The sequence below is a fragment of the Cydia pomonella genome, chromosome 6, assembly GCF_033807575.1.
Source record: "Cydia pomonella isolate Wapato2018A chromosome 6, ilCydPomo1, whole genome shotgun sequence".
Taxonomy (NCBI): domain Eukaryota; kingdom Metazoa; phylum Arthropoda; class Insecta; order Lepidoptera; family Tortricidae; genus Cydia; species Cydia pomonella.
Genome location: NC_084708.1, coordinates 4,522,084 through 4,539,256, shown reverse-complemented (window position 1 = coordinate 4,539,256; position 17,173 = coordinate 4,522,084). Strand labels below are relative to the sequence as shown.

Genomic DNA, 17,173 nt, shown 5'->3' with positions numbered 1-17,173 from the left:
TGAGTAATGTACAAAAATAGTAACAATACTGTAGTGTGTGTTAACTACATTAGTGTAAGTAAACAATTACAGATGTAGTGCATAATTGTTTTCCATCGTATTTTCTCGGAAACGTTCGTATTTGTCATGGTACTTCAGTCAACCTCAGTAGTTTTTGTACCGAGACTGACTGAGATAGACACACGTTCGTGACACGTTCGTGACACGTTCGTACGTTTTCGTGAAAATACGATGGAAAAAATTTTTGCACTACATCTGTAGTAAATAGGAATAGTCACCTATCACCTGTCTTTTGTTTAGAAATTTAAAAACATTCGATTTATTTAAATAGGCAGTTCTAATGTACTTCTAATATCAGCTTTACTCTTTGGCTAATATTGCCAATCCTCACTTACGGTGCCCAAATCTGGTCACTTACCACCCGAGTTACAAAAGACCAAACTGAAGGTTTGTCGAAGAGCCATGGAGCGCAGTATGTTTGGAGTGAAAAGTGTTGAAGGGATCCTAAACCAGGGATCGGAAACCGGTATTTTTTGTATGGGAACGAAAACGGTATTTTTTCGTTCTTTGTTAATTACTTCATTTCTAATTAGGCAATCTAATAATACGAACTCGTTATCTGAAAACACAACTGAGTCCTACATTTAGAGTATAAAATAAAACGAAATATATGGTTATTTCGATGTTTTTGCAAAAAACCGGTACCGATCCCTGTCCTAAACTACGTTGCGTTCAAAACAGGCATTGTCGACTTTGGGGTCAATACATGTATATATTCCGTAGGAGCGCTATGGTATAGCAGGTATGAAAACTCAGCTTGGTCGGACTAAAAGAGTCATAATTATTTCAAAGCGACATGAAATAAATCTGATTTTGTAAGTTCAGTTAAATTGTTCGAATAACATTATGTCGTAATTTGGTAGTGTACCTACTAATTCAAGATCAAATCGATAAGATATCACACGAAATCAAACTGACCAACGTTTGGGTATTTCAGTGGGCAACTGACTGAGTTGACCACTAAAAGCCTAACTTATGGGTGGACGGTATAGCATAATAAACATTACGTGTACTCATTGTACTTTGCCTCAAATTAACATATATCATGGGGCCTATTCGACTCGTGAGAGTTGTCACTCTGACCTGTCTTGACTTGACCATATGTATATGTTTGTCAATTTGTAAAAAAATGTGATGGTCACGTCACGAACACCATGATCTGAATCGATTAGGCCCCATGACGAATGTCAGCTACCTATCACGTCATTGTTCGTGACATGACGTCTCACGTTGCCAGAATTACATCTAACTCCTATCGAATGCTCGGGTTAATCCTTCGTCAGAAAATTCCAACACGATACTTCTTCTTTATAATGTATTTGTTAGATCGCATTTGGAATATGCATACCTACCTACTTATTGCATATAAGTTCAGTAGAAAGAATTAAAAAAAAGTTCCTCAACGTGCAAGTTGCAGGAGTACATAGGCTACGGAGACTGCTTACCATCAGAAAATAACCGGCCAAGAGCATGTCGGACCACGCTCAGTGTAGGGTTCCGTAGTTACTCTTCCGTCACAATAAGCTAAACTGGAGCTTAAAGTATAGTAAATTGTTAACCAAGGGATGAAACAGTACCTTTCACCCGAGTTAAACAAATAGGCAAATTTGCATAATCAGTACCTAATTAAAGTAAGTCTTTTTACTATGAAGGGAAAACTTTTTGCGATAACTCAAAAATAGCTAAACTGATCATGTCCGCTATAGTTTTCATTTAATGTCTTTCTTAAGCTCTACTTCCATGATTTTTTTCATATTTTTTGGACCTATGGTTCAAAAGTTAGAGGGGGGGGGGACACTTTTTTTTTTCCTTTCGGAGCGATTATCTCCGAATATATTCACTTTATCAAAAAATGTTTCTTGAAAACCCCTATTAGTTTTGAAAGACCTTTCCAACGATACCCCACACTCTAGGGTTGAAGCGAAAAAAAATTTTCACCCCCACTTTACGTGTAGGGGAGGTACCCTAAAAAAATTAAATTTTTAGATTTTATTGTACGACTTTGTCGGCTTCATTGATTTATATATCCATGCCAAATTTCAGCTTTCTAGCACTAACGACCACGGAGCAAAGCCTCGGACAGACAGACAGACAGACAGACAGACAGACAGACAGACAGACAGACAGACAGACAGACGGACATGGCGAAACTATAAGGGTTCCGTTTTATGCCATTTGGCTACGGAACCCTAAAAAAGGACTATTTTTGATATTCACCGAGACCTGTAAAATTTCTACCGCTTTACGCTTTACATAAAGATAAGATTACCAATTTAAAACTGTAGTTTTTACTTTGTGTTTCTTACTCTGTGCGTTTAGTACTTATATGTAAGAATATTCAAACATCTGTTAACGTCTTTGTTATAATTAATTAATTATTTTTTATATTAAATAAGACAAATTCATATCCGCAACGCAGGCTTCGCCAGGAGGGCGGGGGGAGGGGATTATTTTTCTACCCTATATACCCCACTTGTTACATAGAACTATCAAAGACTCATAGCATATTAATCAAATTATTCAAAACAACCTCTTTGTATTTGCTGGCTGGAAATGTTTAAAATAAAAAAAAGCGGCCAAGTGCGAGTCGGACTCACCCATGAAGGGTTCCGTACTATTTATGACGTATTAAAAAAACTACTTACTAGATCTCGATCAAACCAATTTTCGGTGGAAGTTTGCATGGTAATGTACATCATATAATAATATAATATATATAATGGATATATACAGATGATTACTATAACTACCTACTCGCTAGCTCACTACCTACCTCGGATCCTATCCTTTTGCGATAACGGCTCAATGTAGGTATAAGTATATCAATTTGTTTATTATGTAGTCAAGCAGCCGTTCAAATATTATAATTAAATGTAAATTATGTAAATAATATTTAGATTTAAGTAAAGATTTTGCATGCCCATGTTGTCGGCGAGATGTGCTGAACGTAGGTACAGAAAATTTTACCATCTAATTTGTTGTACCACATTAATTACAATCGAAATCAGTAATTGCCTGCCTGTCCTTGAGTTTCGTTACATACATACTTACTTGTTTTATTGTTTAAATACATGACTAAATCTAAAATCGACTTACATATATCAGATCACGTGTAGTTCAGATAGATTTAATGATTTTTTTGAACATCATCAAATAGACATTTGCTATCCATAATATTTTTTGGTTTAATGAACATCGGATTAAGATAATAAAGTTCGCTTTATATGGCGATAATGACATTGATGGTGATTAACCAGTGACCACCCACGTTTTTAAAACTGGTTGAGTGTGCTCATGAAGCACTGTTAACGGTAGCAAAAGGCCTGTGGTTAAACAATCACCAATAATACCTACTCACTTTAACAACTTTGATATATTGAGGTACATATTAGTAGGTATCTATTCAATATTGATTAAGTAAAGAGTACTGGGGAAGTACCTCCACCTTACAGAAAACCGCAGCCAAATAACACTTGACCCTACTCATAGTGTTGTGTTCCTGCCGGTGAGTAAGGTTGCCAGAGCTCAACGGGGGGGGGGGTTAGGGTCGGCAACGCGCATGTAACTCCTCTGGAGTTGCAGGTGTACATAGGCTACGGAGACTGCTTACCATCAGGCAGGCCGTATGCTTGTTTGCCACCGACGTAGTATAAAAAAAATTTTTGTAAGTACTTAAACGAAATCCTACGCACTACCGCAGTTGGTTGGTACTTATTATGTCTAATCACTCTAATCAGGTGTTATTGGTATAGGTAACAAATATATACGAGTTTACGAGTAATACGGAACCTGATGAATACGAGCTAATGCCGGATACAAATTAATGATTGACTTATTTCTGCTGTTGTTGTGTTCTTGGCTAATATCGATACTTAAGTTAACCTTTGAAATAGTTATTTGTGCAACAAGAGAGGAAAGTTGGTTTTTCTTGCGAGTGTTGATTTTGAGTCCCGAGTAAGCGAAAGACTCAATAGCACGAGATGTAAAATAACTTTGCTCTCGTGTGACAAATACAACTTTTGACCTCAGTAGTGAGAACATATTAAAGGTAAAAAAAATCAACATCAAGTACAGTTAACCATTTTTTTTTTACAAGATAAATATAATCGTCTCATCATTATTATGACGAAAGCTTGTCTCACTCCCTGGAGTGAGGAAAGTTGCACTTTCGTCACTCCCTGGAGTGGGGAAAGTAGGCTTGTTCGAGCTGCTGAGGTGAAAACATAACTGCCATTTATTGTTTAGACGACTAGTTTCTGAACATTGGGGTTTTCGCAATATGCTGACTCGCTTTTGTTTCTGTGTTACCAACACTTCCCACAACTTTTCTGGGTTGTTACCAAGTGCTGTGGACTGGTTGACAAGACTATTAAGCCTCGATGGCCCACTTTAGTCGCCTTTTACGATAGGAAAAACCGTAGATTTGTCTTAGTTTCCGTTCGAATCTATAATCGGTAAATGTGCCGGTTAAAAGACAAGTTATATGGTCGCGTTGGTTGGTGACGGTGCATAATATAAGATAGCAAGTCTTGTTTACGTTAAAGGGGCTGATAAGATGGTACTAAGGTTAAGAGATTGTAGAGTGTTAAGATATTTATCATCATGACTTTAAACGTTTTTTTTCTTATCCGCGTTACTATTTAAACCTAATCTTAAATCGAAGATAGTTCTAAGTGCCTACCTATCACTTTTCTATTCATTGGTTCACTTTTACCTTCGTTCAAAGTTCAATCAACTATTTATGATCGAGAGATTACCTTCATAAGAACATACTAGAAGATGAGACCGGTTGGGCAAATCGTGAATCGTGCAGTCGTGACCAACGTAGTCTACTTATCTAAATGCCTGATATTAAATGGTTTAAAATTGAGATACCTAGACTCATTGACTTAATAGGGTTGTTTCCATCTACAAATCTTAGGGCAGAATTGTATCTCAATGAATTCTTATGGATTATAAGAACATGTTAAACTACCTTTAGTGGACCTCTAATGAGCATATTTTTGTAAATATTTCATTTAAAATGTCTTTTAACACATGTCACGTGACCCAAGTCGAAACGACATTGAAGATTCTGATGACGTCACAACTCTCGGTTTGACAGTTCGATCAACTAAGGCCCCCCGTTGTACAAAATTTAATACTCAAGCCGTAGCCATTTTGGTGGTGGGCAAGCTGTGTATGTGTGCGTATAAATGTGTGTGATCAGATCTTGCTCTTACGTGTGTATGTACATTACATAGTTATGTGTCAAATCGTAAGCTGTGACGTCACACAATTTTCACACAGCGTTTTGGGCGCGAAAGCATCTAGTAAAAGATATTTTGTTAATTTAACATATTTAAAGCCGTTTTTAGGGTAAAAGTTGAATTTTAGGACAACGTTTTACCTTGTCTAGATTTCAGGAGACTATAGAAAAAGCTATAATACCGAATACTCTAGTTTATCATTGGTAATTCTTAAGTGTCAAGTTTCAAGTCATTCCTATGTATTTAGCCAAATATAGGTAAACACATTCACTTTCTATACAAAGTTATGAACGTTGTACGCACGTTGCCGTGAAATTGAAAAAGTGAGTCGGAAGTTGAAGTAGTCCAAGCACCTTAATTGTGACTTGTGATGGGTACAGGTCAGGTCACACAAAAGGTTAAAGGTTATGCACCGTTTTTATATCCCAGTAACTACAATTGAATACGATTGAATTTATTACCCAATATGCTCAATCCCACTATTATTTTAGGACAAGACCAGACAGATTTTTAGAGGAACAATCGAACTGGAATTGTTTGTAGGTATCTGTGATTATAAAAACACAGCTTCACATATTGTAAATACATATTTATATGAAAGTTTTTTTTTGGTTGCAGTATACCCCCATAACTGCGACGGACGTGCAAGAGCTGCAACAGCGGTATGAGACGCTACTGGGGAAGATCAGACCCAATGCCGTGGGACTGGTAGATGCTTTCGACTTCAGAGATGAGGTACGTTCAATAATAGATACATGTTACGCGGATTAAGTGTAAATTAATTAGTTTGTGAATTGCCTGTATAGGTATAAATTTTGAGTTATCCGTTGGTGTATTTTTATTATTCACTGACTGACATCCACTAAATTATCAGAATCAATTACCCAACGGGGTCATGGTTTGTTTATTTTTTTTATAGAACTCCGGCAATCCGTCGTCTTAATTGAGTTGTGTTTTTATTTATTATATTCCTTTAGCTATTTTATATAGCTTTAGTAGTTATTCAGAAAACTTTCGTTGTAGGTCCTCAACTCCGCGCTGGGCGCGTACGACGGCCGCGTGTACGAGCGCCTCATGGAGGAGGCCCTCAAGAGCCCGCTCAACGCTAAACCCGTTAATGACAGCTTCCACAAATACCTGAAGCCCCTGATGCAAGGGAAATTGGTACCTCATAAACTATAGCCCTTTTAATATAAACTCTATACTTAAATCCTACTTAAAACACGAAATTTTATAATAATACCAATTGGCCAAAGTAATGTTGTACTTTATAACTTGTATAAGTTTTAATATTGAAAATTACTTTGATGGCATTTTTATACAATATAATATTCAGAAATTACGGTTTTTATTCCTTACGTAATCGCTGTTAGGAATTTATGAGTATGGACTACATTATTAAAGTCCTTAAATTTAAATGTTTACTTATCTTATCTGAATAAATAAATGAAATAACAAAAGTAAACGAAAGTCTTTTATTTCACCACTGCAATCATCCTTAAAGCTATCAAATAAATAACTTAAAACTAGAATAAATTAAATTTCACTAGTTCCACAATACATCAAGATAAGTTAGGAGTCATCTTGCTGTACTTGCTGATTTGTTGACTTAGTTGATTCTAGCATTAGCGTGCGCCGAGCCACCGTTGGTGTTGGCTGAAGAAATAGCTGATCCGTAACCCAAGCCGTTGTTGGCTGCGGATTTCGCAAAACCAGCTGCTCCGTTGACATCAGCGTTAGCGTTGGCAGAACCGTAACCGGTGTTGGCAGATGACTTGGCCGCGCCGAAGCCGGCACCGTGAGTGTTGGCCTGAGACTGAGCGGAGCCGTATCCTTGAGTATTGGCGGTGCTCTTAGCGAAACCGGAGCCGTGAGTGTTGGCCTCGGAGTTGGCTGAGCCGTAGCCTCCGTTCACGTTGGCGTTGGCGTTGGCGGAGCCGTCCGAGCCGTAAGTGTTGGCGGCGGAGTGTGCGGAGCCAGCCTGGTGCACGTCAGCGGTGGATTTGGCAGCGTTGAAGCCGTTAGCGTTAGCCTGAGCGCGGGTGTTGATGTGAGAAGGAGTGCCGTAGAGGGTTCCGAAGCGCCAGTGAATCCTCTTCTGGGGCGTAGGTGCGACTTTAGCGGCAGCTTTTGCACTGTCGTATCCGGTGTTCACGGATGCGTCGGAGGCAGCCGAGCCGGTGTAGCCTTGAGTCTTAGCCGAGCTGATAGCGGAGCCTTGAGCGTTGTTGGCAGTAGAAGAGGCAGATCCGTACCCTTCGTTAGATTGAGCGTCAGCGGTGGCACGGTTCGCCAGACCGCCATCAGCCTGGGAAATGGCAGAGCTGTATCCATTGCTCAAGCCTTGAGTCCGGGCGGCAGTGATGGCCGAGCCGACACCCGAGTTGGCGTTCGAGGAGGCTGATCCAAAGCCAGAGCCATAGGTGTTGGCGTTGCTAGAAGTCTTGTAGCTGCCGATTCCTTGGGTGCGAGCGGACGAAGTAGCGGATCCAGCGCCATTGGATGAAGCCGAAGCGATTGAAGAGTCGCTGCCATCGTTTATCGAAGCAGTAGACTGCGCAGACTGAGCGACCGGGACTGCGTAGCTGATCTCAGCGGGAACAAAGTTTTGCTCATAAGAGACGATGGTGGCGGGAGCGGGAGCATAGAAAATGGCGCCGCCGTTCTGAGCTTCAGCTACAGCCTTAGCAGATCCGTAGACGGGGACGGCAGGGGCGTTGTAGAGCTCAGCCTGGGCGTTGGCCTGGGTGGGGTAAACAAGGTCAGCCAGTGCGGGCTGGTTGCCGGAGGCGCTGCCGTAGGCTTGCGCGGAGCCGTCGCTCACCGAGACTTCTCCGGAGGCCTGGCTACCAAGGTTGTTGCTGTACGCCTTGCTGATTGCGAAGTTCCGACCATCACGGTATAGAAAACCTGAAGCAAAAACCCGAGTATAAATAATACGAAGTTAAATAAATATCTCACTTTTAAGTTATATGTAGCAGCTGTTATATGTAGGAGCTTTTATTGCAGAAAAGTGTAATCTGGATTACACTGACAACGATGGATGGTACATTTGACAACGATGTTTATTAGCAATTCATTAGTTAAACATGATTAATTTTAGAGCAATTTTTTGTACGCTAACATCGGCTTATGAATGAAGCGCCGAACATGTTTTGAGCTTCAGTTTCAAATGGTTATAAGTTTCAAGGGCCAAGATAATATGAATTGGTAATCGAAAATCTGCTGAGTGAAATCATTGAATTGAATATTTGAATTTTGAACTATATACTAACTTTGAAAAACCACTAATGATTATCTGACTTTTCTATTGTGGAGGTTTTTTCCTTACTCACCGTTGTATAGGGCCGGGGTAGCCTGGCACAGGGCGAGGGCGGTCGCCACAACGATCAGCTTGGCTGCCATGATGTGTTGTCGGAAGGACTCAGGTGAGTGGATGCGGTGAGAGCATTTCTCCATGCTTAAATACCGCGCGCCCCTTCTCTAGTGATTGTTAGAAATGGTTGTTTTGCATTAGAGATTTATTGCAATGGAGCGTAAATTGACAGCTGAAAAACTTGGACAACGTGAAGCTTAATTTTCATAAGCTTAATAAAGTGACCACTTTACCTACTGGCTGATACACAAAAATTATAATAGTCCTATATTTGTTGATAATTTTTCTAGGTTTTATATAATGTGCCTGCTCTTCTTGAGCCGACTGGCATTATCAGGGATGATGGCAAGAGGCCTGATGGGGTGTCCTTGGTACCTTGGAGCTTAGGACGGATGTTAGTGTGGGATGCTACATACGTAGACACACTGGCACCGTCCCACCTCCAACGGACTAAGGTAAAAGCGGGCGCAGCGGCGGAAAGCGCCGAAATTTTGAAACGTAATAAATATAAGAGCCTCGGTAGAGAGTACCATTTTGTACCATTTGGCGTTGAAACTCTAGGTCCATGGGGTCCCACAGCGCGCACAAGTTTTTTGGAGAAATCCTCTGGTTGACGTAACTGGTGACCGAAGAGCTGGCGGCTTCCTCGCACAACGTATCAGTATTGCGATACAACGAGGAAATGCCGCCAGCATCCTTGGTACAATGCCTCAAGGGCCTATTATAGATATAAGCTAGTTATAGTAATCATCTGTATATATCCATTATGTATATTGTAATTGTGAACTTTATATAATTACTTCATTTTATACATATAGTACCTACGGTATTTTTTCTGTTCTAAATGGTATAAGTAGTTCACAATTTGTAAACTTATTTGCCAAGACATACGTGTAAGATCCACCGATGGTCAGATTATGTTAGTGCTTCTAATATAATATTCTAATATTCTGCTACTGTGAAAATACATTTATTTACAATAACAATATACATAATCGATATATACACAGGAATATAACTAGCTTAAATCTAAAATAGGCCGTCGAGCCCTCGAGGCATTGTACCAAGGATGCTGGCGGCATTTCCTCATTGTATCGCAATACTGATACGTTGTGCGGTGCGAGTAAGCCGCCAGCTCTTCGGTCACCAGTCAACCAGACGCTTCGCGATTTCTGCAAAAAACGGCGCCCTGGGACCCCATGGACCTATAGTTTCAAATTGTGCTACTTACTTAAAGACTATTTTTAATTTGAAATCTACGGAGGCTGATTCTAAGTAAAATAATTGTTAAGGTTTTGATATTGATTCATATCAAGGTCATCCTTGACCTTGACCATAGTTCACGCTGATCGTTGCGCGTGAAATGCACTGTGACTCTTGGAATCGTAATAACAAAATCAATAAATACTGTAGCAAATTGTAAACCCAGAATGTCCCTCATTTACATTAAATACATTCGATATCAATTCGCAATGTGTGAATGTCTGAATACTGGGCATGGCCCGATGTGCACTTACCTATTAACCGGTTTTCATTTATTTTCATTTGATACACGTAACGCAATTGTAGTTACTATGAACCACAATTGTACAGTCAGCATCAAAAGTAGCGGATCAAATAACGCTTCATAAGTATCTACCATTCTGTAACAGCTTAACAAAAAGTGATGTCTTTAATATAGAACAACTAAGACTATAAAAGATATATTTTTGAACGCGAATTTTAGAAAATGATCTACATTTGGAAAAGTTATACGGAGTATCAGATACTTTTGGCGCGTTGTTTCATCCGCTACTTTTGATGCTGACTGTACAACAGGGTGGGCCGATAACGTAAATTTTGGAAAAGAGCAATGCAATACCACTTTAAAAAACCGGACAAGTGCGAGTCGGAGTCGCCCACCGCGGGTTCCGTAATTTTTACCCAACTAGCAAAAATATGTCATATAAATGTTGTACAAACGTTTTTCATAAAACTAGATGGTATGCAATTTAAGGCATACAAACGTTTAAATGACGCGATTTTGGCGCAGTTTTTATGGCTAAATAGTCGTTGAGTGGTCACTCAATCGTCATAAGCAAGCACATTTAGTCCTACAGCTGTCATAAAAAATATATTAAACGACTTTTTAGTCGGAAAAGTATCGTAAGTTCTCGATTTGTAGATGCAATTGCTTGTAGAGTGATCATAATGCAGACGTTTCTACGACTAATGAGTCGGTGAAATGCAATAGCGAAGCAGTTTCAATCATAATAGAATTACCTGTTTGTGTGTACTGTGCATGGATGATTGCCGGTCAAACAAGTCGTGAAAAATATTATACTTTTTACCATTTTAAGTACTTAAGTATAACCGACTCGACATCTATTACTGCAACTAAAATGGGTAATGGGTAAATCAGATACGCATGCGAACATAATATTTTCGACGAATTTACTAGGTTTTCTAAGAAAATTTTAATGCCCCCTTTAAATATTGTTTATTTATTATATTTAATTAAATTAATTAATTTAATTTTTATCTATGAGTAGTTATATGACTCATTTATAATTAAAAGCACTAGCTTACGACTTAAAACTCTTAAGCCAACACGATACGGCCGCCATCACCCTAATTCAGGGTTCCCTGGTGAACTTGGTGAACCTAATAGGTGAAACAAACAGTTTTGAAGTTAAGTCTGTGCTAGTAAGTAAAGAAGCACAACTCTGACGAACTTTGCATCTATAAGTACCGCTCCTTTTGAACTGCTTCCACTTTTTCCAATGTAATTTTAACATTTTGCGTATCAACACTGTATTAAGAACTGAAAATTTATGAAACAAATAAGCCGTAATCCCTATCTTTTAGCTATAAGACGGTCGTGTTTATGACTGTTGTATGGCACTTTAGCAATTTAACAGCTGTAAAAAGCTGATGTTATGATTAGTTGTACAGTAATCACTCATAAAGCTTTTCTATGACCAAAGTGCTGTAAGATGTCATATTGAGGTTGTAAAACCGGGAAAAGGTCTTGGTTAAAACTTTTGTACGACAGTGATTAAATTGCTTTATTACTATGTTATACAAACGTCTGTACAACTGCGATTTAAGAACAATTTGCATTTAAACTAAAGTGCGGTATAAATGACATTTATACAACATCACGTTTTAAAACTTGCTTATTTACGACGCACCTACGATGAATTAGTCGTAAAAGGTTCAGATGTTATTACCAATTTGCTAGTTGGGTAGTATTTGTTGTTCTAGCGGCAACGTCTAGCTCGTCTATCATGAGATACAGCCTGGTGACAGACGAACAGACGTACGTAGGTACGGAACCCTAAAAAAAGCATAATTTTACGTAAATTACGAGAAATAAACAAAACATATACTTACTTTAAGCCCTCTACAAACATATGGTGCTACTTTACCGCACTAGCGCGATAATTAGTACATTACGTAACTAAGTCGAACATTTTAAGGGTCATATGAAGGTACTGTAAAACGTACGATACATAGGTAATTCGAAACTCGTGTCAATTTAAAACACTTCGGTCGTGTTTTAATTTATCGTCACTCGTTTCAAATTTCCTATTTTTTGCACTTGTATCGTAATGTACTATTATTTATAAAACAATGCATCAGATATGATTTTCATTTAAATCTATTTCGGTCTTGTGATTGTTGTTTGTAATATTTATGCGTGTATTATTATTATTTGTAATATTTATATATTCCAACAAAGACAAAATTAAAGGATCATTTATAAACTCGTCAACGTTCTTGTCCTTGATAATAAAATTAAAAACATGAATATGAGTTGAATTTTATTGCTAATGTCGACTCCATTGCTCGCTAACGTATGACCGTGCGATAAAAACTCCGATGTCTAAATACATTAATTACAAGCATAAGGGACTACTTTCGAAGCGCTTTGTACGTCTTTTTACTAGGAAGAAGAGAAGACTTTTTGCAATAACTCAAAAACGGCTAGACCCATCATGTTCAATATAGTTTTCAATGAAAGTATGTATTATATTAAGCTTTTATTTTACTTTTTTTTCATACTTCAGCTTTAATTTTACTTTTTTTTTTAGTCATACGGGGGGACATATATTTTTTTCTTTCGGAACGATTGCTTCCGAAGATATTTAATTTATCATTTTTTTTGTTAAAGTCCCTTATTTGTTTTGAAAAACCTATACGTCGTTCAAATAAAATAAGTGTCTTCAACTTCGGAAATAATCGCAGCGAAAAAAATGCTTCACCCTCAATAACTTTTTAAGTTTTGAACCAAACATATAAAAAAAACTCGTGAAAACAAAGCTCAATAAATACTTTCAATGAAAACAATAACGAACATGATCAATTAAGCCGTTTTCAAGTTATTGCAAAAAGTCTTTAGGTACTTTTTAGTAAAAAGACGTACAAAAGGTACTTCTTTTTTATATAGCCGTCTTCCTTTCCCAGAAGAAGGAGGTTACTATATTCGGTTGTGGGTATATTTTTTTGTATGTAGGTAACCGATTATGCTTGTTATGAACTTACTTCACACATGATCTTTACTAATAGCCCCCGTGCAAGGCAGCTTATTGTGACGGACGGGTAACGGAACCCTACAATGAGCTTGGCCCTTGGCCGGTTTTTTTAAATAAAGGTTATCAAAACTTGCGTTCATATATTAAATAAATACAATTAATTTTAAAGAAAGATAGCACTCAAAAGACATTCTAATTACTAATTAGGTACCTTTTCTACTTTACTGTGAATAGACATATTTTTATCTAAGTCCATACTCGATTAACAATTGCTTGCACCGTTAGTTAACTCAAATAAAAGATGTTTATTTTTTCCCCTACTTGTTCCGAATTCTTGGTCACCCTACATTACAATTCACAGCTGCCACGAAATTTAAGGAGAAGATATTCAAACTAGTTATTTAAAACTTTAGGTAAATTGCTGGCTGATTACCCTTTTGGCATTCATTGTCAGTCCTGTATTATTAGGTATCACGTGGGTATCACGTAGTGATTATATGCTCTTTGTTAGGTATATTTATATGTGGGAGCAATCCGCTGTCTTTATTAATCTGCTGGATCCACCATTATTTTCAAAGTGCATTGCGTGCGTGCAGTATGTTTTTATATTAGTATTGTGATTGGGAATTTCGCATGAAAACAAAGGTGTTAAACGAAAGTCTTTTATTTCACCACGCTGGTCAACTTTAAAACTAATAAATAAATAGCTTAACTAAAATAAATTAAGTCTTACGAGGAAGTACATCAAGATAAGTAATTTGTCATCTTACTGTACTTGCTTATTTGCTGTTTGACTTAGTTAACTCTAGCGTTAGCGTGCGCCAAGCCGAATCCATGCGTGTTGGCGTCCGAGCGCGCCGACCCGAAGCCATTGCTGTTGGCTGAAGAAATAGCTGATCCGTAACCCAAGCCGTTGTTGGCTGCGGACTTCGCGAAACCAGCTGCTCCGTTGACGTCGGCGTTAGCGTTAGCAGAACCGTAACCGGTGTTGGCAGATGACTTGGCCGCGCCAAAGCCGGCGCCGTGAGTGTTGGCCTGAGACTGAGCGGAGCCATAGACAGAACCTTGAGTGTTGGCGGCGCTCTTGGCGAAACCGGAGCCGTGAGTGTTGGCCTCGGAGTTAGCGGACCCGAAGCCTCCGTTCACGTTGGCGTTGGCGTTAGCGGAGCCGTCCGAGCCGTAAGTGTTGGCGGCGGAGTGTGCGGAGCCAGCCTGGTGCACGTCAGCGGTGGATTTGGCAGCGTTGAAGCCGTTAGCGTTAGCCTGAGCGCGAGTGTTGATGTGAGAAGGAGTACCGTAGAGGGTTCCGAAGCGCCAGTGGATCGTCTTCTGGGGTGCAGGCGCGACTTTAGCGGCAGAGATCGCGTTGTTGTATCCGGTATTCACGGATGCGTCGGAGGCAGCTGAGCCGGTGTAGCCTTGAGTCTTAGCCGAGCTGATAGCGGAGCCTTGAGCGTTGTTGGCATTAGAAGAGGCAGACCCATACCCTCCGTTAGATTGAGCGTCAGCGGTGGCGCGGTTCGCCAGACCGCCATCAGCCTGGGAAGTGGCAGAGCTAAATCCGTTGCCTTGAGTCCGCGCGGCAGTGATCGCCGAGCCGACACCTGAGTTGGCGTTCGAGGAGGCCGATCCAAAGCCGGAGCCGTAGGTGTTGGCGTTGCTAGAAGTCCTGTAGCTGCCGATTCCTTGGGTGCGAGCGGACGAAGTTGCAGATCCAGCGCCAATGGATGAAGCCGAAGCGATTGAAGAGTCGCTATCACCGTTTATCGAAGCAGTGGACTGCGCGGACTGAGCGGCCGGGGCTCCGTAACTGATCTCAGCGGGAGCAAAGTTCTGCTCATACGAGACGATGGTGGCGGGAGCGGGAGTGTAGAAAATGGCGCCACTGTTCTGAACTTCAGCTACAGCTTTAGCAGATCCGTAGACGGGGGCGGCGGGGGCGTTGTAAAGCTCGACCAGGTCGTTCACCGCGGCTTCTCCGGAGGCCTGGCTACCAAGGTTGTTGCTGTACGCCTTGCTGATCGCGAAGTTCCGACCATCACGGTATAAGAAACCTGAAATGAAAAATTTTCAGAAGATAAATATATCACTTTTAAGATATGTTCTTAGATGGTGCTACGAAAAGGTCCAGTCCAGATAGAGATATAAGTTTATACATCAGACATCAATAATTATCAGCAATTAATTTGATACACGTGTTTAGTTCAAAACAACTTTTTGTGATCAAACGTCAAGGCCGGTTTGTGAATGAAGCGCGGTAAAGCGCAGAACTTGTTTTAAATTCAAATTGCAAATGTCTAATTATTAAAGGGTCAAAATATAATCGTTTAAGTATATATAGGCTGACTGAAATAACTGAATTACACTAAACATCCAAGTTCTCCAACTTCAAATAAGCTTGGAATTTAAAATTAACTGGGACTTGGATCAATTTTATTGTAACCTTTCTTCTATGGTGTTTACCGAACTCACCGTTGTATAGGACCGGGGTAGCCTGGCACAGGGCGAGGGCGGTCGCCACAACGATCAGCTTGGCTGCCATGATGTGTTGTCGGAAGGACTCAGGTGAGTGGATGCGGTGAGAGCATTTCTCCATGCTTAAATACCGCGCGCCCCTTCTCTAGCGTTCGTTAGAAATGGTTGTTTTGCATTAGTAAATCTCTACGGAGCGGAGTGTACTTAATTGTGGACCGCTGAAAAACTTTTTTTCGCAACTTTCGAGTAACATGACATATTTTTCATAAACTAATAAGGGAAAACTCTATAGAGTACTCACTACTTATCACACCACCGCACCAAATAGATTGTGGCTAGGTTAACGGCACCAGTCATGCGACATTTAAGAGCAGTAGCATTTGTGACATTTCCCTGATACAAGCTAAAATTCTACTCCTTAGCGTGTTAAAATGTGAATCCTATCCGTCTTTTATGTTTCAGGCGTATTGTACAAAAGATAGTGCAATTTGTTTCGACATAATCAACAGATTAAATCTATGTTTTTTTATCTCCAGTCATGCACCACAAAGCTCCAGTGATGGAACCCCGGTAATGGAAAGGAATCAGGGATGGGTACATGAGTACATGACCCTAGCGATCGGAAATATTAGTATGAGAATATGAAAAAATATATATGAAAAAATGGGAAATGTATTTAATTCAACAACTCAATATATTAGGGCTCATTTAAGAAGAGAAGTCGCATACGAGATTAATTATATTGCGGTATTTGATCGGTCGGCAGAATTCAATGTACTATATCCTCAATAGTCCGCAATGTAGCTATAATCCCATGCAGGTTTGCGCGCCGTCTAAACAAGACCTTAAGGTACCGTTTGTATTCAGAATGCACCAGCATTATTGCAGCAGTATTGCAGCGTGACATGACTGCCGACTGCATTGCTGCCTCAGAAATGCGGCTAGCAGTAATGTCGCATTGCAATACTGCGGCTGACTATCATACCATACAGCCACAAACGTGAAATTTTAAAATAGTTGACATGTTTGTTAACTACATTTTACTTATGTATTCTTAAAACATGAAATTACGGCATGGTCATTGTATAAGATTGTCCCATCATAGTAGGTATGCAGTTTTACAGCTCCTATAATGAGATTGCGCAAAATATCAATTTTTCTAACATCTCTGGAGTAACAACATAATGTGTTGTATACCTAATCTCATGGCAAATGCAATTAACAAAACGCATTCTAATTTACACGAAGTAAATAATTTATTATAATTTAAATTACGTACTCACCTCTTTAATGAAACATCAAACTTAAGAAGCTCTATGACTCTTGTTTATGGTAAAATGTTGCCAGTGTTTATAAACTAGTTTTAGATACTTTGTGGTTTTATGTCCCATTACCGGTTCCAGTTCCATTATAGGGGTATCTACTATAATACTTGATCCTTAATTATTACATTTTATTACCACCGCACTGGCTAAAAATGTATACAAATTTTCACG

The 17,173-nt window shown here is 39.5% G+C and overlaps 3 protein-coding genes across 3 annotated transcripts; 1 reads left to right on the top strand and 2 right to left on the bottom strand.

The window, feature by feature from the left end:
- The first annotated feature begins 5,888 nt into the window (after window positions 1-5,888).
- Window positions 5,889-6,653, top strand: LOC133518775 (probable peroxisomal acyl-coenzyme A oxidase 1). The gene is made up of 2 exons (XM_061852464.1): window positions 5,889-6,044; window positions 6,333-6,653. The coding sequence occupies exons 1-2, from the start codon at window positions 5,904-5,906 to the stop codon at window positions 6,489-6,491; spliced, it is 300 nt and encodes a 99-aa protein (XP_061708448.1). The 5' UTR covers window positions 5,889-5,903; the 3' UTR covers window positions 6,492-6,653.
- A 117-nt stretch (window positions 6,654-6,770) lies between these two features.
- LOC133518772 (ice nucleation protein-like) lies at window positions 6,771-9,496 on the bottom strand. Its single transcript, XM_061852457.1, has 2 exons — window positions 8,645-9,496; window positions 6,771-8,219 (listed from the first exon to the last, which is right to left on the bottom strand). The coding sequence occupies exons 1-2, from the start codon at window positions 8,766-8,768 to the stop codon at window positions 6,919-6,921; spliced, it is 1,425 nt and encodes a 474-aa protein (XP_061708441.1). The 5' UTR covers window positions 8,769-9,496; the 3' UTR covers window positions 6,771-6,918.
- A 4,242-nt stretch (window positions 9,497-13,738) lies between these two features.
- LOC133518584 (fibroin heavy chain-like) lies at window positions 13,739-17,086 on the bottom strand. The gene is made up of 3 exons (XM_061852244.1): window positions 17,072-17,086; window positions 15,574-15,822; window positions 13,739-15,266 (listed from the first exon to the last, which is right to left on the bottom strand). The coding sequence occupies exons 1-3, from the start codon at window positions 17,084-17,086 to the stop codon at window positions 13,998-14,000; spliced, it is 1,533 nt and encodes a 510-aa protein (XP_061708228.1). The 3' UTR covers window positions 13,739-13,997.
- Window positions 17,087-17,173: the final 87 nt, after the last annotated feature.

Coding starts and splice junctions, on each gene's coding strand:
- LOC133518775 (XM_061852464.1), top strand. CDS start 5,904: ATGAAAGTTTTTTTTTGGTTGCAGTATACCCCCATAACTGCGACGGAC. Junction 6,045..6,332: donor CTTTCGACTTCAGAGATGAG/GTACGTTCAATA, acceptor CTTTCGTTGTAG/GTCCTCAACTCCGCGCTGGG.
- LOC133518772 (XM_061852457.1), bottom strand. CDS start 8,768: ATGGAGAAATGCTCTCACCGCATCCACTCACCTGAGTCCTTCCGACAA. Junction 8,220..8,644: donor TACCCCGGCCCTATACAACG/GTGAGTAAGGAA, acceptor TTTTTGCTTCAG/GTTTTCTATACCGTGATGGT.
- LOC133518584 (XM_061852244.1), bottom strand. Junction 15,267..15,573: donor TGAAGTTGGAGAACTTGGAT/GTTTAGTGTAAT, acceptor TTCTGAAAATTT/TTCATTTCAGGTTTCTTATA.